Below are 17528 nucleotides of genomic sequence, written 5' to 3'. Positions count from 1 at the left end.
TGTTTGTGTTCCTCCAAAATTCATAAGTTGAAGCCCAGTGTGGCTATATCTGCAGATGGGGCCTCTGAGGAACTAATTAAGGTTAAATGAGGTCATAAGAGCAGGGCCCTGATACGACAGAATGAGACACCACCAACAACACACTCTCTGGGCCCAGGCACCAAAGAAGGCTATGTGAGGATACAGAACAAAGGGGCGACTGCAACCCACAGGGACTCCCTCCCCACAGCCGTTGGCACCTTGATCGGGGACTTCCAGTCCCCAGGACTGTGACAAAGAAAAAGAAATTCTGTCATTTAAGCCGCCCAGTCTGTGGTATTTTGTTCTGGCAGCCAGAGATGACTAAGAAGAATGTATTAATAGCTATCTTATTTCCAAGTAATTTTCCTTTGTATATTTACTGTGACATATAAATTATTTAACAGAATTCTTGGCAAAAGATATTTGGTGACTAGACCATTTTGAAAAATAAAAAAATGAGTTATTTTTTGTTTAATAAAATGTCTCGGGTATAAAAAAGTCATATTGAATGACATATGATGAACACTCATGTATCTAACACCCAGTTTAACAAATAAAATATAAAAATAATTGAAACTTCTTGTATTTATCTGCTCACCTTATTCCTTTTCTATGTTATTCCTATACCATAAAAATAGAGAATTTGTTCTTTAGGTTTTTATATTTAATAAGTTTCCTTTTGTAACTTGTTTTTTCATTGGCATGTTTTTGAAATTTATTCACATAGAAGCTTTACTTCCCTCCTTTTATCCACCATGTAGTATTCCACTGCAGGACAAACTACAATTTCACTGAAGGATATTTAGATTGTTTTCCAGTTTCTTGAGGCTATTATAAGTGATAGTGCATTAAACATGTTGCCTAATAAATACAAGCAAGGGTTTTCCTATTATATAATCACCAAGAGGTGGCATTTCTGGGTTTCAGAATATGCACACCTTTAAGATGACCCTAACCCAGGGGTGGGCAAACTTTTTGACTCGAGGGCCACAATGGGTTCTTAAACTGGACCGGAGGGCCGGAACAAAAGCATGGATGGAGTGTTTGTGTGAACTAATATAAATTCAAAGTAAACATCATTACATAAAAGGGTACGGTCTTTTTTTTTTTTTTAGTTTTATTAATTTCAAACGGGCCGGATCCGGCCCGCGGCTGCCCTAACCTATGTTCCAAGTGTCCCCACAGTTTCCATTTCCACAGGAAGTTTTAAAGTCCCACTGCTCTACATTCTTGCCAACATTTTATATCACACCTGCACAATTTGTGCTAATTTCCTTAGTATGAAATGATTAGCCATTATAGTCTGAATCTGCATTTCTCTGATCAGGGGGAGGAAGCACATGGTTTCACGTTTCCAGCGTTTCCTCTTCTGTGGACTGGCTGCTGAAATATTGGACTGATTTTTTTATTGGGTCTAGATTTGTAAAGCATAGTGATTTATTGTTTAACAAAATGAATTGTTTCCTTTTTTGGTTAATAAAATGATTAGAATCCAAATACTAGCTTTCTTTTCAAATAAGATTTAAAGTAACTTGTTAAAAGAATTTTCAAAATTCTCTATAGTTTTGGACTTTGCCTCTGTGTAAATATTCTTTTATTTAATAAAACCTTTATTGTTGAAAGTATTACATATGTCTCCCTTTTCCTCCCATTGATCCCTCCTCCTAGCCCCGCCTTCCCTATCCTCCCCCAGGCCTTCACCACCCTACTGTCTACATCCATGGGTTATGCATATATGCATACAAGTTCTTTGGTTGATCTCTTTGAAATATTCTTTTAGATGTTTGCATCTTCCAAAAGCTTTAGAACTAGGTTTCTCCATCTTTCATAAATCCCAATTTCTATGAATTTTAATGAAGAATACATACCAGAACAACACTGTGCAAAGCATATTATATTTGTCATTTTCCTACCCAAACCACAGTTTAGTAGGATTTATTCATCGTTATTAAGCTATGATTTATAAACCTGACTATTTCTATCCTATCTAATAAAAGACAAAAAGGGTAATTGACCATACCTTCGCTATGCTTCCCATTGGCTAATCAGGGTGATATGCAAATTAACCACCAACAAAGATGGCGGTTAATTTGCATACGTAGGCTCCAAGCAGTGGAGTGAAGCCAAACATACCTGAAGCCAGCCCAGCAGCGAGACCTCACGCCCCCGGGACCAGCAGAGCAGCGAAGCCTGACGGCTCAAGGGAGAGTGGGGGTGGGGGCTCTGGCCGGAGCCCAGCCAGAGCGAAGGCCTGGGTCCTGGGTGCCAGAGGAAAACTGGTGCCAGCAACCAAAGGAAGGGAAGGCCTATTGCACGAATCTCTTCATGCAACAGGCCTCTAGTAGCAGTATAAAGGGCTAGCCATTTGGGCTATGTTTTTTTATGAAGAAACTAGTTGAAGGAATGTTGAAATTCAATCTGCAATGCTTAACTCCTACTGTACTTTACTGCCTTCATGTGCAAGAATTAAGGAAATAATTTCAAAATAAAAGCATTTTAAAACTGCATTTCTTACTCTGTCCATTTTGACCAGTGAAATAACAATACCACATGTCTCTTATGGGCATAGGTAAGTAGACGATGCCAATGATTCCAATGATCTAACCCGTGGTAAAGGAGGTACACAGACTGACGGAGGAAATGGAGGAGAAAGGCAGCGGCCGTGGAGGCGTGCTGCATTCTCAGACTCGGGACAATGAAATTTTAATAGACACGATGGAGAAAGACAAAGTAGGAGCCCTGCTGTTTCTCTCCCCTTTGTCTCTGCCCTGATGATTAAGTGGGGGAGCAAATATGCTGCTCTTAGAGACAATACTAACAAAAGGGACTTCAGGGAAGGCACAGAAATACATCTGACCAAGTTAAAGAGGGGCACAGAGAGGGGAAGTGGCATGCACTCATGGGAACTGTTTGAAGTTAGGTGATCACTTAAGGAGTGACATTAAATAATAGATGCAAGAGAAATTACCGTGGTTATGTGTCAGTAGGTGTAATTGATAAAACCTTTGATAACATATACAATGAAATTTTATCTAAAAGGCAAGTTTTAAATGACATCACCTAAGATTTAATTTTTCTTACTTATATAGAACTATGAGGAAAATTTCTTTTTTTGTTTGTTTTAAAATACTGAGCTCTGATTCATCTCTGTGAAGAAAGCATTTCTAACACATGAGGGGATGGGGCCAGGCAAGTGGATGTTCAAGATCTCGAAGTGAATCAAGAGCTGATTCTGGTGCACAACCCAGGGGTCCAGCCACCACTAGAAGGCTCAGAAATTAGCTCTTCATCCTTCTACACAAAACCTAAGACTTATTACCCCTCATGGAGAAGAGGATGAAAGAAAAGCTGTGGAAAATAAAAGGTAATGATGATTCAGAAATGCATGTGGAAGAGGAAGAGGAACAGCGAGGACTAGAGAGAGATGGCAGAAAGAGCCAGGGGAGAAGAGTCATCCATCCACAACACTCACTGAACACCTACTATGTGCAGGCATGGTGCTGGGTTCTGGAAAAGCCATGGTTCCTGCCATCCATCTCCCCTCTCCCCCAATTGTGGAACACAGAACCCTCGGAATTCTAAGGTGAAAGGACCTGCCATCACCCCTTCTAACCTCTTCCTCTGAGAGGCAATGGGATCCAGAGAGTCCTTGCTCAAGGCACAGAGGTAAGGACAGTGGGAAGCCACCCCTTCTCCCAACTCCTACTCATAAACTCGCCTCGGAGCAACCTTCTTAAATCCCAAGGGCTGCTACAAACAAGCTTGGAAACATTCCACTTCTTAATGTATCGATGCCAACCCCAGCTTTCAAAACTGCATAAACTCCCTGGGTCCCAATGTGCTCTCTCCCCCACGGTCCTCACACATGCGGGCTATACGAAGGTCCTTTCTCCGAATCCCACTCAAGACCAGTGCTCTCCCAGATCTCACGCTCCTCCTCCCCTGCATCACTACAGCACTTCATGCCCATTCCACATGCGCACTGCACACTAGTCTGATTTATGTGTGAATCTTCTCTCCTTCAGTGATTACAACTCTTTAAAGGCAGAAAAAGGTTACTTTTCTCAAAACCTCCAGTGTCTAGTACACTGCTGGGCAGGGACAGAATGTGCAGCACCATCTTTGGCTTACAGAAATTGCCTGCCTAACATGAACACATACCTCATTCGCTGAGAGTGAAGACCCCTGCCTTAGCTACTCTGATAAGGCCCGCGTACCTAATATGGTGCCCAGTGTGTAGCCCTCAGTCAACAGTGGCTGAATAAATGGAGCATTTTTAAAAAGGGAAGGTAAAGGCAGGAGGGCCCACACTGTTGCCTCGGCTGTTTTAAAGCAGGCGGATGACTCAGAGGTAATGACATTCCTACGAGTCTGCTAGGCACTTTACCAGCCAAATTGCTAAGCACTGCAGCCCCTCAAACCCCAGCTGTATGGAGTTTAGAATAAGGTTTGAAGGTGGCTACTGTCGAAAGTACCAGCAGAAAGATTTTGTTTCATCATTTCATGTTTAAAACAGTTTTAAAGACCTTAAGCCAGGGGTGGAGAACCTTTTTTTTGCCAACGGCATTTATATAGTCATAGCATCACTCCTGGGCCATACCAAATTATCAACTTAAAAATTAGCCTGCTATATTTGGTCAAACATTTAATTACCTCACCCCTAATGCCTTGGCAGGGCCAGACCAAATGATTTCCAGGGCCTTATACTGCCCTGGGGCCCGACGATCCCCACCCCTGCAGTTGAACGGTGTTTAGTGAGCTTCAGCATAATTTCAATATGATTTAATTAATTGTTTTATTGAATATTTAATATCCATTAGATACAGACTTCTGAGAAATGAATATAAAATTTATTTTGGAGAAGTAAAGTCATGACCTAAGGCCATGACAGAGTTTGGGCTGCATCTTGTTGGCAAAGTGAGCCAGTTAAGGGTAAGTGACATAATACGAAACTTATTTTAGCCAGAACCGAGGAGGATGGATTGGAGAGAAGGAAGATTAGAGTCAGAGAGAACTCAAGTGGTTACAGGCATAGCTGCCAGAGTTTTCCAGAGTGGGCGTGTGCACCCCAGGCAAGAAGATCCTGGGGGAGAATTTTAAAACTCAGCGCTGAGACATGATTCAGTACCACACAGTTTACTCGTTTGAAGTGCATCAGTCACGCTTTTAGCGTCTTCGCAGGGCTGTGCAAATATCACCTCAAGTTAATTTTATGGCATTTTAGTTTCCCTAAACGAGACTCTTTTTGAATGGAATCTCAGTGTGTCTTTTGCAACCGGCTTCTTTCACTTGGCATAATGTTTTCACAGTCCATCCATATTGTAGGGTAGATCCCGTTTTATTCATCCATTTATCAGCGGATGGCCATTCCTACCTTTGGCTGTTATGAATAACGCTGCCAGGAACATTTGTATAAAAGTTTTGTGTGGGTGTATGTTTTCATTCTCTTGATATCTAAGTGGGAGTGAAATTTCTGTGTCACATGTTAACTTTATGTTTAATCATTTGATGAACCACCAAACTGATTTCCAAAGTAGCTGCTTATTTTACATTCCAACCAGCAATGTATGAGAGTTCAAATTTCTCCATACTCACACCAACGCATTATTTTCCTTTTATAAATAAAAAGATTTTAAAAAGTCATAGCTACCCTAATAAGTGTAAGTGGTAGCTCATGGTTTTGACTTCCGCTCTATTTCCTTAATGACTAATGATGTTCAGCATTTTTTTATGCTGTATTGATAGTAGGACATGCAATACATTTTATATAAAGAATTGTATATATACTGTGGAATATCTGTCCACTTAAATACTTAGACTGATAAGGTGAATGATTTAAAAAGTCAGAAGACCACTGATCTAGGTAAAAGATGACAAAAGTCTGAATTAAGGGAAGTGGGTAGGAAATGAAAGATCTGTGACTGAGAGTATGGGATTGAATGGTGTGGGAAGAGGGTGTTCTGGCCAGTGAGGGACACAGCTACCAGAATGACTTCCTCTAGTGAAATCCCACCCGTCTGCCTGTGGAAGGAGGACATCAAGGGGCTGTGAACTCTGCTGACCTTGGAGCTGGACCCAGGCAATCAGAGGCTCCTCACCCCCTCCTCTGTCCCTGGAATGTGCTTTCCCCTGGTCTTCCACACACTAGAAACTGCCAGGACACAGCCTTGAGAGAGTAGGTGTTGCTGAGACCGCCTGGATGGCACGGGTGATGGAGCCCAGTGAAGGCCTCTGTAGGAACTTTTAAGGTTCTGGTGGGTGGGTGTAAAGACCTACTTATATCAACCCTGTGCACATGCAAGTCTGAAAATGACTACTCGGGCCTGAATAGGTCCTGCAGAGGGCTGATCGAGAAAACCTGTTTGGAGTGTTACACCAGCAGGAGAAGCGAGACTTAAACTTCCAAACACCCTCCCCCCCCGACCCCCCCCCCCCCCCCAGAAGTGCTCTGGAGTGCTGCCACAGGAAACAGTGGAAGAAGGTGACCCTCCCACACAGCACAGCTGTTCCGAAGAACCACCCTGCACTGACAATCACCAACTTTAATAATGAAGGCTAACATGTTTGGGATAGAAGACAAGAATAACTTAAAGAAAAGCTTGCAGATGACAGGGTGATGAACAATGTACCTGTAAAAGCACCAAGCAAGCTTTTAATTGAGTGTTTAGTTTTTTCCTCAGACTGTTTACTTTTTTCCAGGAGGGCACTCACAATGTTGTGTGTGTGTTTTGTATATTGACATTATCCCGGTGGTTCTGGCATTTAGGGGAGTCATAGCCGGGCTGGGGGCGTATGGAGAAAGGGAAGATGGCTGGGCTGACGCAGTGGCTCTCTATGGATGTGGACTCCCCAGGATATGTGCCAATGTCTGAAGATATTTTTGGATATCACAGCTCAAGGGAGATACTGGCACCAGTGGGTAGAGGCTGGATATTGCTAAACATCCCACAATTCATCCTACAACAAAGAACCCTCCAGGCCAAACTGTCAGCAGTGCCGAGGCTGCGAATGCCTGGGCTGCGGATGAGGACTGGTCTGCGAGGCTCTGAAGAACTAACTCCTGGGCATCCAGACACATCCTGGGACGCACTGGAGGTGCACGACTCCAGCAAAGGCCACTGCAGTGGAGGGAGCCCCAAACGCCCGCCTCTTCTTCCCTCCTTCTAACCTGTCCTGTATCACATGGGTGGCTTTACACATTTGTTTCTAAATTGCCCTTTTGCTCTCAAAGGTAAACATCATTTTCATTTAGTAAATAAACATGATGACATGGGTAAAAAAAATAAAATAAAACAACAGAGCTAATGATAGAACCTTAAAACCATTCTAGAATGATCTGTGTTCTCCAGAGGGAAAAGTGAGGCCACAAAGGTTTGGTGATTTATGTGTAGGGAAGGAAATTGTCTTCTTATTTTACAAAGTAATTACATTCTTGAAAGGGCTTGGTTATCTTGTCTTACGTAATACAGGAGGATGCTGCTTTTTGATTATTGCCTTCTTATTTAAAATCTTGAATTCCTCATTTTGGTCACAGTACATAAGATTTATTTAAATGAGAGATCCTGCCTTGATAAAGGTGCTTGCCTGCCTGGTCTCACGGTTAAGAACAGACAAGCAGATGAACACATTCATTTCCATGTACAAGTACTAAGTGACTTACTAATATACAGCCTGCACATAAACAGGACAATAGCACATTTTTCAAAGTAGAAAGTAAATAGAAATGTAGATTCTTTAGTGAGGAAAGAACAAGGAAAAACTCTTACGTTGCTCTATGTTTATTAATGTTCCTCCTTAACTTCAGCTCACCTTTTGCCCTGAATCTTTCATAGGAGTAATTGTGAGAAAGACCCATCTGTTGAAAAATAACCATTGGGAAATCCCTAATGAAATTAATAGAATAAAACTCAACTTCTGAAGGTATTTTTTCCCCTCTAGTGGTTCAATTGTCTTTCCTCTTCTTACTTTATGTAATGCGGTTTACTGTTTGTGTTAAGTACAATTATGCGAACATTATGTTAAATATCCAAAATAAAGTGGGGATCTACATTTGCTTTAAGAGTCCAGACCTCATTTGGGTAGATGGAGAAATCTGCCAACATATTCTCTGGTCATCAGTAAGAGGTAATGCCTTCCTTTTATCTTAAGAGTGTTTATTATCCTTGAAAATTAAATGCCATTCTGCTGTGTAAAGTGAGCTGGCTTCATCCTTTCTATTCTTTTTTTTTTTTTAATATATTTTATTGATTTTTTACAGAGAGGAAGGGGAGAGGGATAGAGAGTCAGAAACATCGATGAGAGAGAAACACCTACCAGCCGCCTCCTGCACACCTCCTACTGGGGATGTGCCCGCAACCCAGGTACATGCCCTTGACCGGAATCGAACCTGGGACCTTTCAGTCCGCAGGCAGACGCTCTATCCACTGAGCCAAACCGGTTTGGCCATCCTTTCTATTCTTACCAGTTTTCTGGGCAGTCGATGCACTGCATCACACTAGCAATGGCTTACATGGTGAGCAAGCATCCAATTCATGTTAGTAATAACTATGAATTTACGAAAACAAAAGAACCTTTCCTGAAACCATGTCTCCCCTCTTCTTCCTGCCAGTCTGTTTTTTATAAACTTAGGGCGAGACTTATACACACTCCCTTCCTCCACTTCCTTACTGCCTTTCATTTCTCCCGCAAAGACCAATATGGCTTCTCCTCCCATCACTCCACCCTGCTCTCACCCACGGACCCAACAACCCCCACCACTTCACAGGAGACATTTCTCTCCTATTTTCACTTGACTTTTCTCCCTTTTCTTGGCACAACATTCTCCCTGCCCCACTTTTTTTTTTTCAACTAAAAAAAATTGCCAAGTGTCTGTCTGATCTGCTTCTGAGCACCAGGCACTACAACATTTGGAGTTCGAAAGAGGAAAAGGACCCAGGCAAGAAGCAACAGGAGGGAACCAGGAGACAATTGGGTCCCAAAGGACCCAGCTGCTCGAGCCCAGGTGACGGCCCTGATTCCTGCACTTCATCGAGCCACAGGATGATCTATTCCAGCCGTGGGCAAACTATGGCCTGCGGGCCGAATTTGAAATGAATAAAACTATTGAAAAAAAAAGACCGTACCTTTTTTTGTAATGATGTTTACTTTGAATTTATATTAGTTCACACAAACACTCCATCCATGCTTTTGTTCCGGCCCTCCGGTCCAGTTTAAGAACCCATTGTGGCCCTCGAGTCAAAAAGTTTGCCCACCCCTGATCTATTCCGTACCCGGGGAGCTCTCACATGCTTCCACTTCCACCATCTCTTCTACAACTAACTCAGTTATTTCCCTCTGCATTACTGAGAGTGCCTTTAAAAGCAGCCTTTCTGCCCTGGCTGGGGGTTCAGTTGATTAGAGTGTCATTCCAAATCTCTCTCGAAAATAAATAAATAAAAATTTTTTGAATAGTAAAACTGCCCTTTCTGCTTCTAGTAATTTCCTTCTCTAATAAATCCTTTCTATTGTAACAAGAATGATTTTCAAAGCACACATTTAATCACATTACTTTGCTGCTTTCACACTAAGATCCCGAGGATGCCGGGGAACTAGTGAAGCGTCCGAATCCTCACATGACCCACAAGACCTTCCATCACCGGGCCTTGCTTCCCTCTAGGAACGTTTCCAGCCTTTTCTCAACACTCTGTGCTCAAGTCACACGTGATGACTTATGTGTGGTTCCCGCACCCCAGGGCTTTCTCCTCTGGGCCTTCCAGTCCTCTGCTGGATCAGTCTCTCTGCCCCCACACACCTAACTGCTGCTCATCCTTCAAGCTTCAAAATAGACATCAAGGTCCTCCTTCACCGCCGAGGCCGGGAGAGATGCCCCTTTCTTGTACCCCACAGCACTCTGGACTTATCCTTGCTGAACCTCCCATCCAGCTGTGTTGCAATGACTTGCTCCTTTGTATTTGCCAATCCAATCTCAGCATCTGGGCTTCATTTGCCTTTCTATTTCCAGAGCCTAAAATAGTCTCTGAAGTACAACAGGCACATAATACATTTTTATCTAATAAGTGTATCATTGATAATTATGATATCAAATGTGTGGAGGAGCCTGTTAATATCAAGACCTGGCTGATTAGAGCCAGATGGATCCATTTCTATAGGTGCACCAATAAGAAGTTCACAGTAGACATCTAAGCCACTTCCCAAAGCCCTGACTAGGCAACAACAATAGGGTGCTGCCAGGTTTAAAGGTGGAAAAACCGGAGTGCATGCGATGTCCTTGGTGCAGAGTGTTAAGTAGGAGAGGGACACGACATGATGTGGTCTTTAGAGACAGCAGACTGACAAGGAGAGAAGCCACGTGAGGACATCTGGAAGGCGGTCCAGTGGTGCACTTAGCTCTGCCCGAGGGGAGAGAAGGCTCCGCCCCCTCAGCTGTGAGCAGTATCCCCGGGAATATTTTTATAGACTTAGCATCAAATACATCTTGGGATATGGAAAAACCCCAATTCAAAAAAAAACTGAGAGAATGTAAAAAAGGCTTGTTTCCAAGCCAGGATGTCTAACATTAGCTAGTTCATAAAAAAAAAAAAAAATGAGCTGTTAGTACAAACAAACTGAAAAATCCAGGCCTGTCTGACTGATTAAGTAGTAAACTAATGTAAGTTTCAGAAACTAATTCAAAGTATGTGTCCTATTCACCTTGACTCAGTTGTGTCAGCTTCCTCTATGACAGTGGTTCTCAACCTTCTGGCCCTTTAAATACAGTTCCTCATGTTGTGACACAACCATAAAATTATTTTCGTTGCTACTTCATAACTGTAATGTTGCTACTGTTATGAATCATAATGTACATATCTGATATGTAGGATGGTCTTAGGCGACCCCTGTGAAAGGGTCGTTCGACCGCCAAAGGGGTCTCGACCCACAGGTTGAGAACCGCTGCTCTATGAAGTGTAAAACCCAGTATACTGTATTTTGACCCATTCCAGGGCAAGGTCTCACCCCTGCCCCCCAAATGTGGAGCAATATTCAAATACAAATATTCCCAAGGTCAAAGCACTCTCGAAGCGACTTGCCTGAGACAGCTTTGTTGTAGTGGCAGGCAGAAGTGGGCGGCTAAACTTCTTCTGAGACCCAATGGCTGCTGGAAACGGCGGTGCGGAAAACACAGCTGCGACACAGTTAATTTTGTTTATCCAACCTTGCATTTCATCCGGGCTCCTAGGAGAAACAGATGTGCTTACGTCAGGGCATCTCTATATCGAAGGGCATCACACCTTGCCCATTTCTCATCGCTGATTTAAATGGCACATAAAATCATTTCTTCATCTTGGTACAACTAAGCCCTGACAAAACTTCATTGGAGCTGAACATTTCAAAAGCAATCGCCTTGGTAACGAAGGGCCCGGAACCAAAGATCATCGTATGTAAGGCTGTGATTACCCCTTAAGGACACAGAGGGGAAAAAGCGATATCACTTGATAATAAATATTGGTTAACCTCCTTTCTGTTTGATACTTAGGCTAGGTAAAAAAAAATTAAATTAATTAAAACTAACTCATCTCTTGCAATCACCTATTTGACTTTAAAATCCAACTGAGGGATACACTGATAGAGGGGATGTGAAGGGCTCCACCCATGTTGGAGGCAGTTTTGACAGTTTCTTAAAAAGGTATCTATAGCCCTAGGCTGTTGGATTAGTGGTTAGAGTGTTGGCCAGGGGACTGAAGGGTCTTGGGTTCGATTCCGGACAAGGGCACAAACCTTGGTTGCAGGCTCGATCCCTGGCCCCAGTCAGGGTGTGTGCAAGAGGCAACCAATCAACATGTCTCTCTCACATCGATGTTTCTCTCTCTCTCTCCCTTCCACTCTCTCTAAAAATAAATGGAAATAATATTCTCGGGTGAGGATTAACAACAACAACAAAAGGTATCTACAAGTCACCATATAACCCAGCAATTCAACTCCCAGCTACATATCCAAGAGAAATAAACACACAGAGGCACAAAAAGGTTTATCTGTGAACGTTCACAGCAGCAACCTTTACAAGAGTCATAAAAAAACCCAACTCAAATGTCCATCAATTAGTAAATAAATAAACAAAATGTGGTATATATCCATGCAATAGACCACTACTCAGCAATACAGGAATACTGTATGATCCCACTTATAGGAAACGTCCAGAAAAGGCAATATTAGAGAGACAGGAAGGTGTCTGGGGTGGGGGGTGAAAATGGGGAGTGACTGTAAACTGGGCATCGGGGATCTCTTTGGGGTGATGGAGGTGTTCCAAAACGGAACTGTAGTGATGGCTGCACAAGTCTGTAAATGTGCTAAAAATCACTGAATTGTACAAATTAATTGTGAAATTAAATGGTATATATAACACATATATATGATGTTAAAAAAACCTACACAAGGATGTGGACATCATCTGATGTTATTATCATTTGTTAACTTACATGTCACCTATGCGCAGAGTCTAGAACTGACAGCAGTTAATAAATATCTGGGAACTCATAAATGAGTGGTAGGAATGATTGTGGAGCAGGATAGATTATACACCATGTATATAATCAATAAACAGAAGGTGGCCAAAATGTCAGCCAAGCTAAAATCATTTCCTGTACCGATGACTCGGAGAGAAACCCCACTAACCTGAGACCACACGAGTTATCATCTCCTCATTGCACTGTGCCCTCTAATCTGATTTTGCTGGCTCTTTATTTCAATTGACTAATTTTGGCATCAGTTCTACATGAAGTAATTGGGATCTCCTTAGTTATTATATCTGGTATTTTAGATTGAAAATAATGTTGGGGAATAGAATAATTTGAAGGACTTTTATTACTAATAGTTGTAATTGTACATGTAGCTATAGTTCCCTTTGTGGTGTTAAAACTGTCTTCCTCCCACACTACAAAAGTCCTGTGTCACTTGGATTTCCTTGCAACTTCCTCTTCACCGGATGTCAGCAATTTTATACCCTTGCAGGTTTGACATCCACAAATTACTTGAGCACCTGTTCTTGTTCCTATTTTTTTTTTGGATCTTACATTGTTTTGATCAACAAGTATGCAGACTATGCAGACACTCATGCTCACTATTTTTTTCTTAAAATATATTTTTTATTTCAGAGAGGGAGGGAGGGAGCGAGGGAGGGAGGGGGAGAGAGGGGGAGAGGGAGGGGGGAGGAGAGAGAGAGAGAGAGAGAGAGAGAGAGAGAGAGAGAGAGAGAGAGAGAGAGAGATCAATGATGAGAGAGAATCACTGATCTGCTACTCCTGTGCCCTATTGGGGGTCGAGCCTGCCACTGGGGCATGTGCTCTGACCAGGAATCGAATCATGACCTCCTGGTTCATAGGTCAATGCTCAACCACTGAGCAACACCAGCTGGGCTCATGCTCACTATCTTGATGTCAAATTTGAACCTGGGTGCCAAATGTGGTCCCTCGGCAGGGCTGTGCTGAGTGGTTCTGCAGTCACGTTCAGACTGACAATTAACACTGCCTGCCATGAACACATGCCATGTGAGCTCCTGTTACAATTCCTGTTCTAGGGGCTCAGCTCTGAAAATCCAGTTTCTCACCCACACCCAGAATTCTCCATGTGGGATGCTCCACGTCTAACCCAAAGGCTGGCACGGACCCCTCATTAAACTGGCAATCCATCCTACTTCCTTGCCCACAGTATGATTTCATCTTCTCCTAGTTTAATCACAGAGTTGAGCTCAGGAGGAGAGAAAAGAGAGGATGAGTGGAAATCTACACTTACCATTGAACATTTTCTATGTGCCAGACACTGAGTGAGGTACTTTGTACATTTGATCTCATTCAATTCTCGTAAGAACTCTACGAGATACACATTGTCATCTACACTGGTGACAAGCTGAGGTTCCAAGAGGTTAAATTACATGTGAGGACAAAGGGCTAGGAAATGGTGATTGGCAGCCAGGCTTACTGTACTCACTGTGTGACAGGCCTCATGCGCTAAAACCCTTGTGTTTTATTCATGAGGATACGAAGTTCTAGTGATGGCAAGTGGGCGACTAAATGTCACAGGGCTACTGTGTAGCAAACAAAACACTTGAGCCCAGGGCTTCTATTTCTTATTCTAGTTTTCTCAGGTGGCTATCTCTCTAATGTAAACAACGGCTTTGACTCCAACTCAAAAAATTCCCCCTGCGGATCCTGATTCTCTTCTCGGTATAAAGTGGTGCTATGCAAACTAAGAAACAAGAGGAAACCAAACCAACAAAACATACTGAGCCTGAAAGAGCAAGACCCTCCAGTCCGCAGTCTTCAGTTTAAACACATTGGGCTTCTTCTCGTAGTCCGTGGCCTTGGACGCCAGAGCGTGGTGCACACTCACTGCGTTTTTCAAGTCCTCTTCCGACAGAGACTTTTCCGGCTTATACTCATCCTGCAGGCGGATACAGAAGAAACAAAGAGGAGAGCATGCTCAGATCCCACCTCTTTATAAATCGTGGAAATACAAGAAAAGGATCTGAAACGTTCATGACGGTGCGTGAAAAGAGTAAAATGAATGGTGAGTGAAGACAACTGCTTGCTACTTCATAAGCATCACAAAACATCCTGTTGTTTGAAAAGTGTGCTCAGAATGAGAAAATACACTTTACCTAAGGGGCACTCTGTAAAAGCTGATATGTCATAATTAAGGTAAACAGCTGAAGGAGGCTGAAGATAAAATATCACGGACGTTTTGTGGTGGCTTGAAGTGATGCTAGTTACACAGTTAGGATGATGTGGTTTCCGGAATAAATGGACAAAAGCTTTCAGATACCCATCAACAGAATTACACGGATGGTGAAAGCCACTGTTTTCCTTGCTCTAAAGACACTATATGGGAGTGGGGTGGGGGGTGGGGGAGAAGCGGTCAATGGGGAAAAAAGGGGGCATCTGTAATACTACAACAATAAAAATAGATTAAAAAATAAAGTTAAAAAGGGTGAGATGAGTGAAAAAATAATAAAGACACTACGTTTTCCTGCTACTTTCTTTTGAGGCTAATATTATCAAAAGAACAGTGAACAGTAAAATGAAATGATTTCTCCAGCTGTTCTCTGGAAGACAAGAGGAAAATCACTTTAATAATCAGGAGAAAGCTTAGCACTTTATCATAAATTTGAAAAATGGGTAAAATGACATAAAAAGGAAGATGTCATGTATAGATGCAGTTTTATCTTTGGGCATGATCTATAAGTTAATAGAATTTATAAAGGTTTTTTTGCATGGCTTCCCTCCAAACATAAATTTGAAAACGCAACCAGTAGAACAAAAATTCAAAACAAATTTGATTCTTTTATTACTATTATTATTATATCCAATAGTTTTCCTGGATGGTAGTGGTGGTGATTGTAATTCTTATTCTATATAGTAGTTTTCCTGGGCCCATTAGAATTAGAAAAGGCCTCAAAACTAATGTAAATATAGTAAACATTACAAACTGTTACAGGAGATGTTTTCTAGTGTTTAAAGTCCTCTTTTCCCTCTTCCCATATTTTATCAGATATGATGCTAAACTTGCACTTCTGTAAAGAGCACACACACACGCATGTACACACACACGCACGCACACACACACACACGTGTGCGCAATTCACTTTCTAATTAGTAGTAAAAGCCTAAAGGAAGACATCAACTACTACCACAGGATAGTTTTATAAATTTTCTGAAAAATTACAATTAGACTTTCCCATACCTTCTCCCCTTCTCCTCATCCCCTCCACAAATCAAGCAATAATTCAAATGTACTATTACTGTCATTTCAAATTGAGTCAGCAATAAACAGCAGCTGTTTATCCATAATGACAAGCATGTCAAACTCAAAGGCTAACACAGGCCAAATAAACAAGGTTTAAGTTTATGTGGGCTGGAAAAAAGAACGCTTCAATTTTCATAGAAGCGTCTGTTATTTCGATAGAGACATGCTGAATACAAAGGGCTGAAATAAATGAGTAATGGTTAACATAAAATAATAGAACATTTAAAAAAATTAATATTTTTTCTTGAACTTACCAGACACTGAATAACTGCACAAATTTTAATAAGCGTAATGCAAATAAGCCTATTTTTCTTGTTCTCTGAAAGAGAAATATTTCCTGTTGTGCACACCAAACAAGTCAGTCCAAGACTAATGACATGGCAATCGGCTGCTGAAATATTTGCTGCTAGTTAGCGGAGAGAAATGGTGCACCTGCGCGTAAGGTGCGTAAGGGAAATGAATGCAACACGATTATAGTAATCAGTCATTGGCGAACATTGTAGTTCGTTATTAATAATTATGTGTACCAGGATATTGTAAAAATTAAGTTACAAAATTTTTATTAAAACGTTTCTTACATACCGTTATATTGGCTGGGCCACAAAAAATATTCGTTGTGGGCCGCGAATTTGACATACTTGCTTAATGATTACTGTTAGTGCTAAGAGACAAAGGTAGGGATTATCCAAAATACACAGTACATGTTCTCCTCTGTTCCCCTTTGGGACCACATCCAAAAAGCTTCTGCACAGCAAAAAGAAACCATCAGCGAAATGAAAAGGGAACTCACTGTATGGGAGAATGTATTTGCCAATGATATATCTGATAAGAGCTTAATTTCCAAAATATATAAGGAACTCATACAACTTAACAAAAGAAGACAAACCAATTAAAAAATGGGCAAAGGATCTAAATACACACTTCTCCAAAGTGGATACACAGAAGGCCAAGAAACATGAAAAAAATGCTCAAAGTCAGTAATCATCAGAGAGATTCAAATTAAAACAATGAAATATTAACTCACACCTGTCAGAATGGCTACCATCAACAAATCAACAAATGACAAGTGCTGGCAAGGACGTGGAGAAAAGGGAACTGGTACACTGCTGGTGGGAATGCTGGTGGCAGCCACTGTGGAAAATAATATGGAGTTCTCTCAAAAATTAAAAATGGAACTGCATTTGACCCAGTGATCCCACTTCTGGGAATATATCCTAAGAATCCTGAAATACCAAGCAGAAAGAATATATGCACCCCTATGTTCATAGCAGTGCTATTTACAATAGCTAAGATCTGGAAACAGCCTGAGTTCCCATCAGTAGATGAGTGGATAAAAAAGCTGTGGTACATTTACACCATGGAATACTATGCAGGTATACAAAAGAAGGATCTCTTACCCTTTGAGACAGCATGGAGGGACCTGGAGAGTATTATACTAAGCAAAATAAGCCAGTCAGAGAAAGACAAGTACCACATGAAATCACTCATATGTGGAATCTAGTGAACAAAATAAAATGATGAACAGAATAGATCCAGAGACATAGAAGCATGGAACAGACTGAAGAATCTCAGAGAGGAGGTGTGGGTGGGTGGGTAGGTGGGAGAGATTAACTGGGGAACTTTTATGTGTATATACATAATCCATGGACACAGGCATTAGTTGTGGTGAAGGCCTGGGGGTGGGGTGGTGCAGGATGGAAGGGGAGGTTAATGGGGGGGGGGGAGTGGGGACA

General features: G+C 41.8%; 1 protein-coding gene across 3 annotated transcripts in view; it reads right to left on the bottom strand.

The window, feature by feature from the left end:
• The window catches only part of PSD3 (pleckstrin and Sec7 domain containing 3), a 430527-nt gene that overhangs the window by 20131 nt on the left and 392868 nt on the right, over positions 1-17528 (bottom strand). For all 3 annotated transcript variants that reach the window (XM_036298486.1, XM_036298485.1, XM_036298487.1), the window contains 2 exons: positions 14276-14433; positions 11088-11232 (listed from right to left, as the gene is read on the bottom strand). In XM_036298486.1, the coding sequence (XP_036154379.1) occupies positions 11088-11232; positions 14276-14433 (303 nt within the window). The remainder of the gene's footprint in view (positions 1-11087; positions 11233-14275; positions 14434-17528) is intronic.

The sequence above is a fragment of the Myotis myotis genome, unplaced genomic scaffold (genome assembly GCF_014108235.1).
Source record: "Myotis myotis isolate mMyoMyo1 unplaced genomic scaffold, mMyoMyo1.p scaffold_m19_p_3, whole genome shotgun sequence".
In the NCBI taxonomy this organism is placed as follows: Eukaryota; Metazoa; Chordata; class Mammalia; order Chiroptera; family Vespertilionidae; genus Myotis; species Myotis myotis.
The sequence above is the reverse complement of the archived record's forward strand: the minus strand, read 5'-3'. Positions and strand labels throughout refer to the sequence as shown.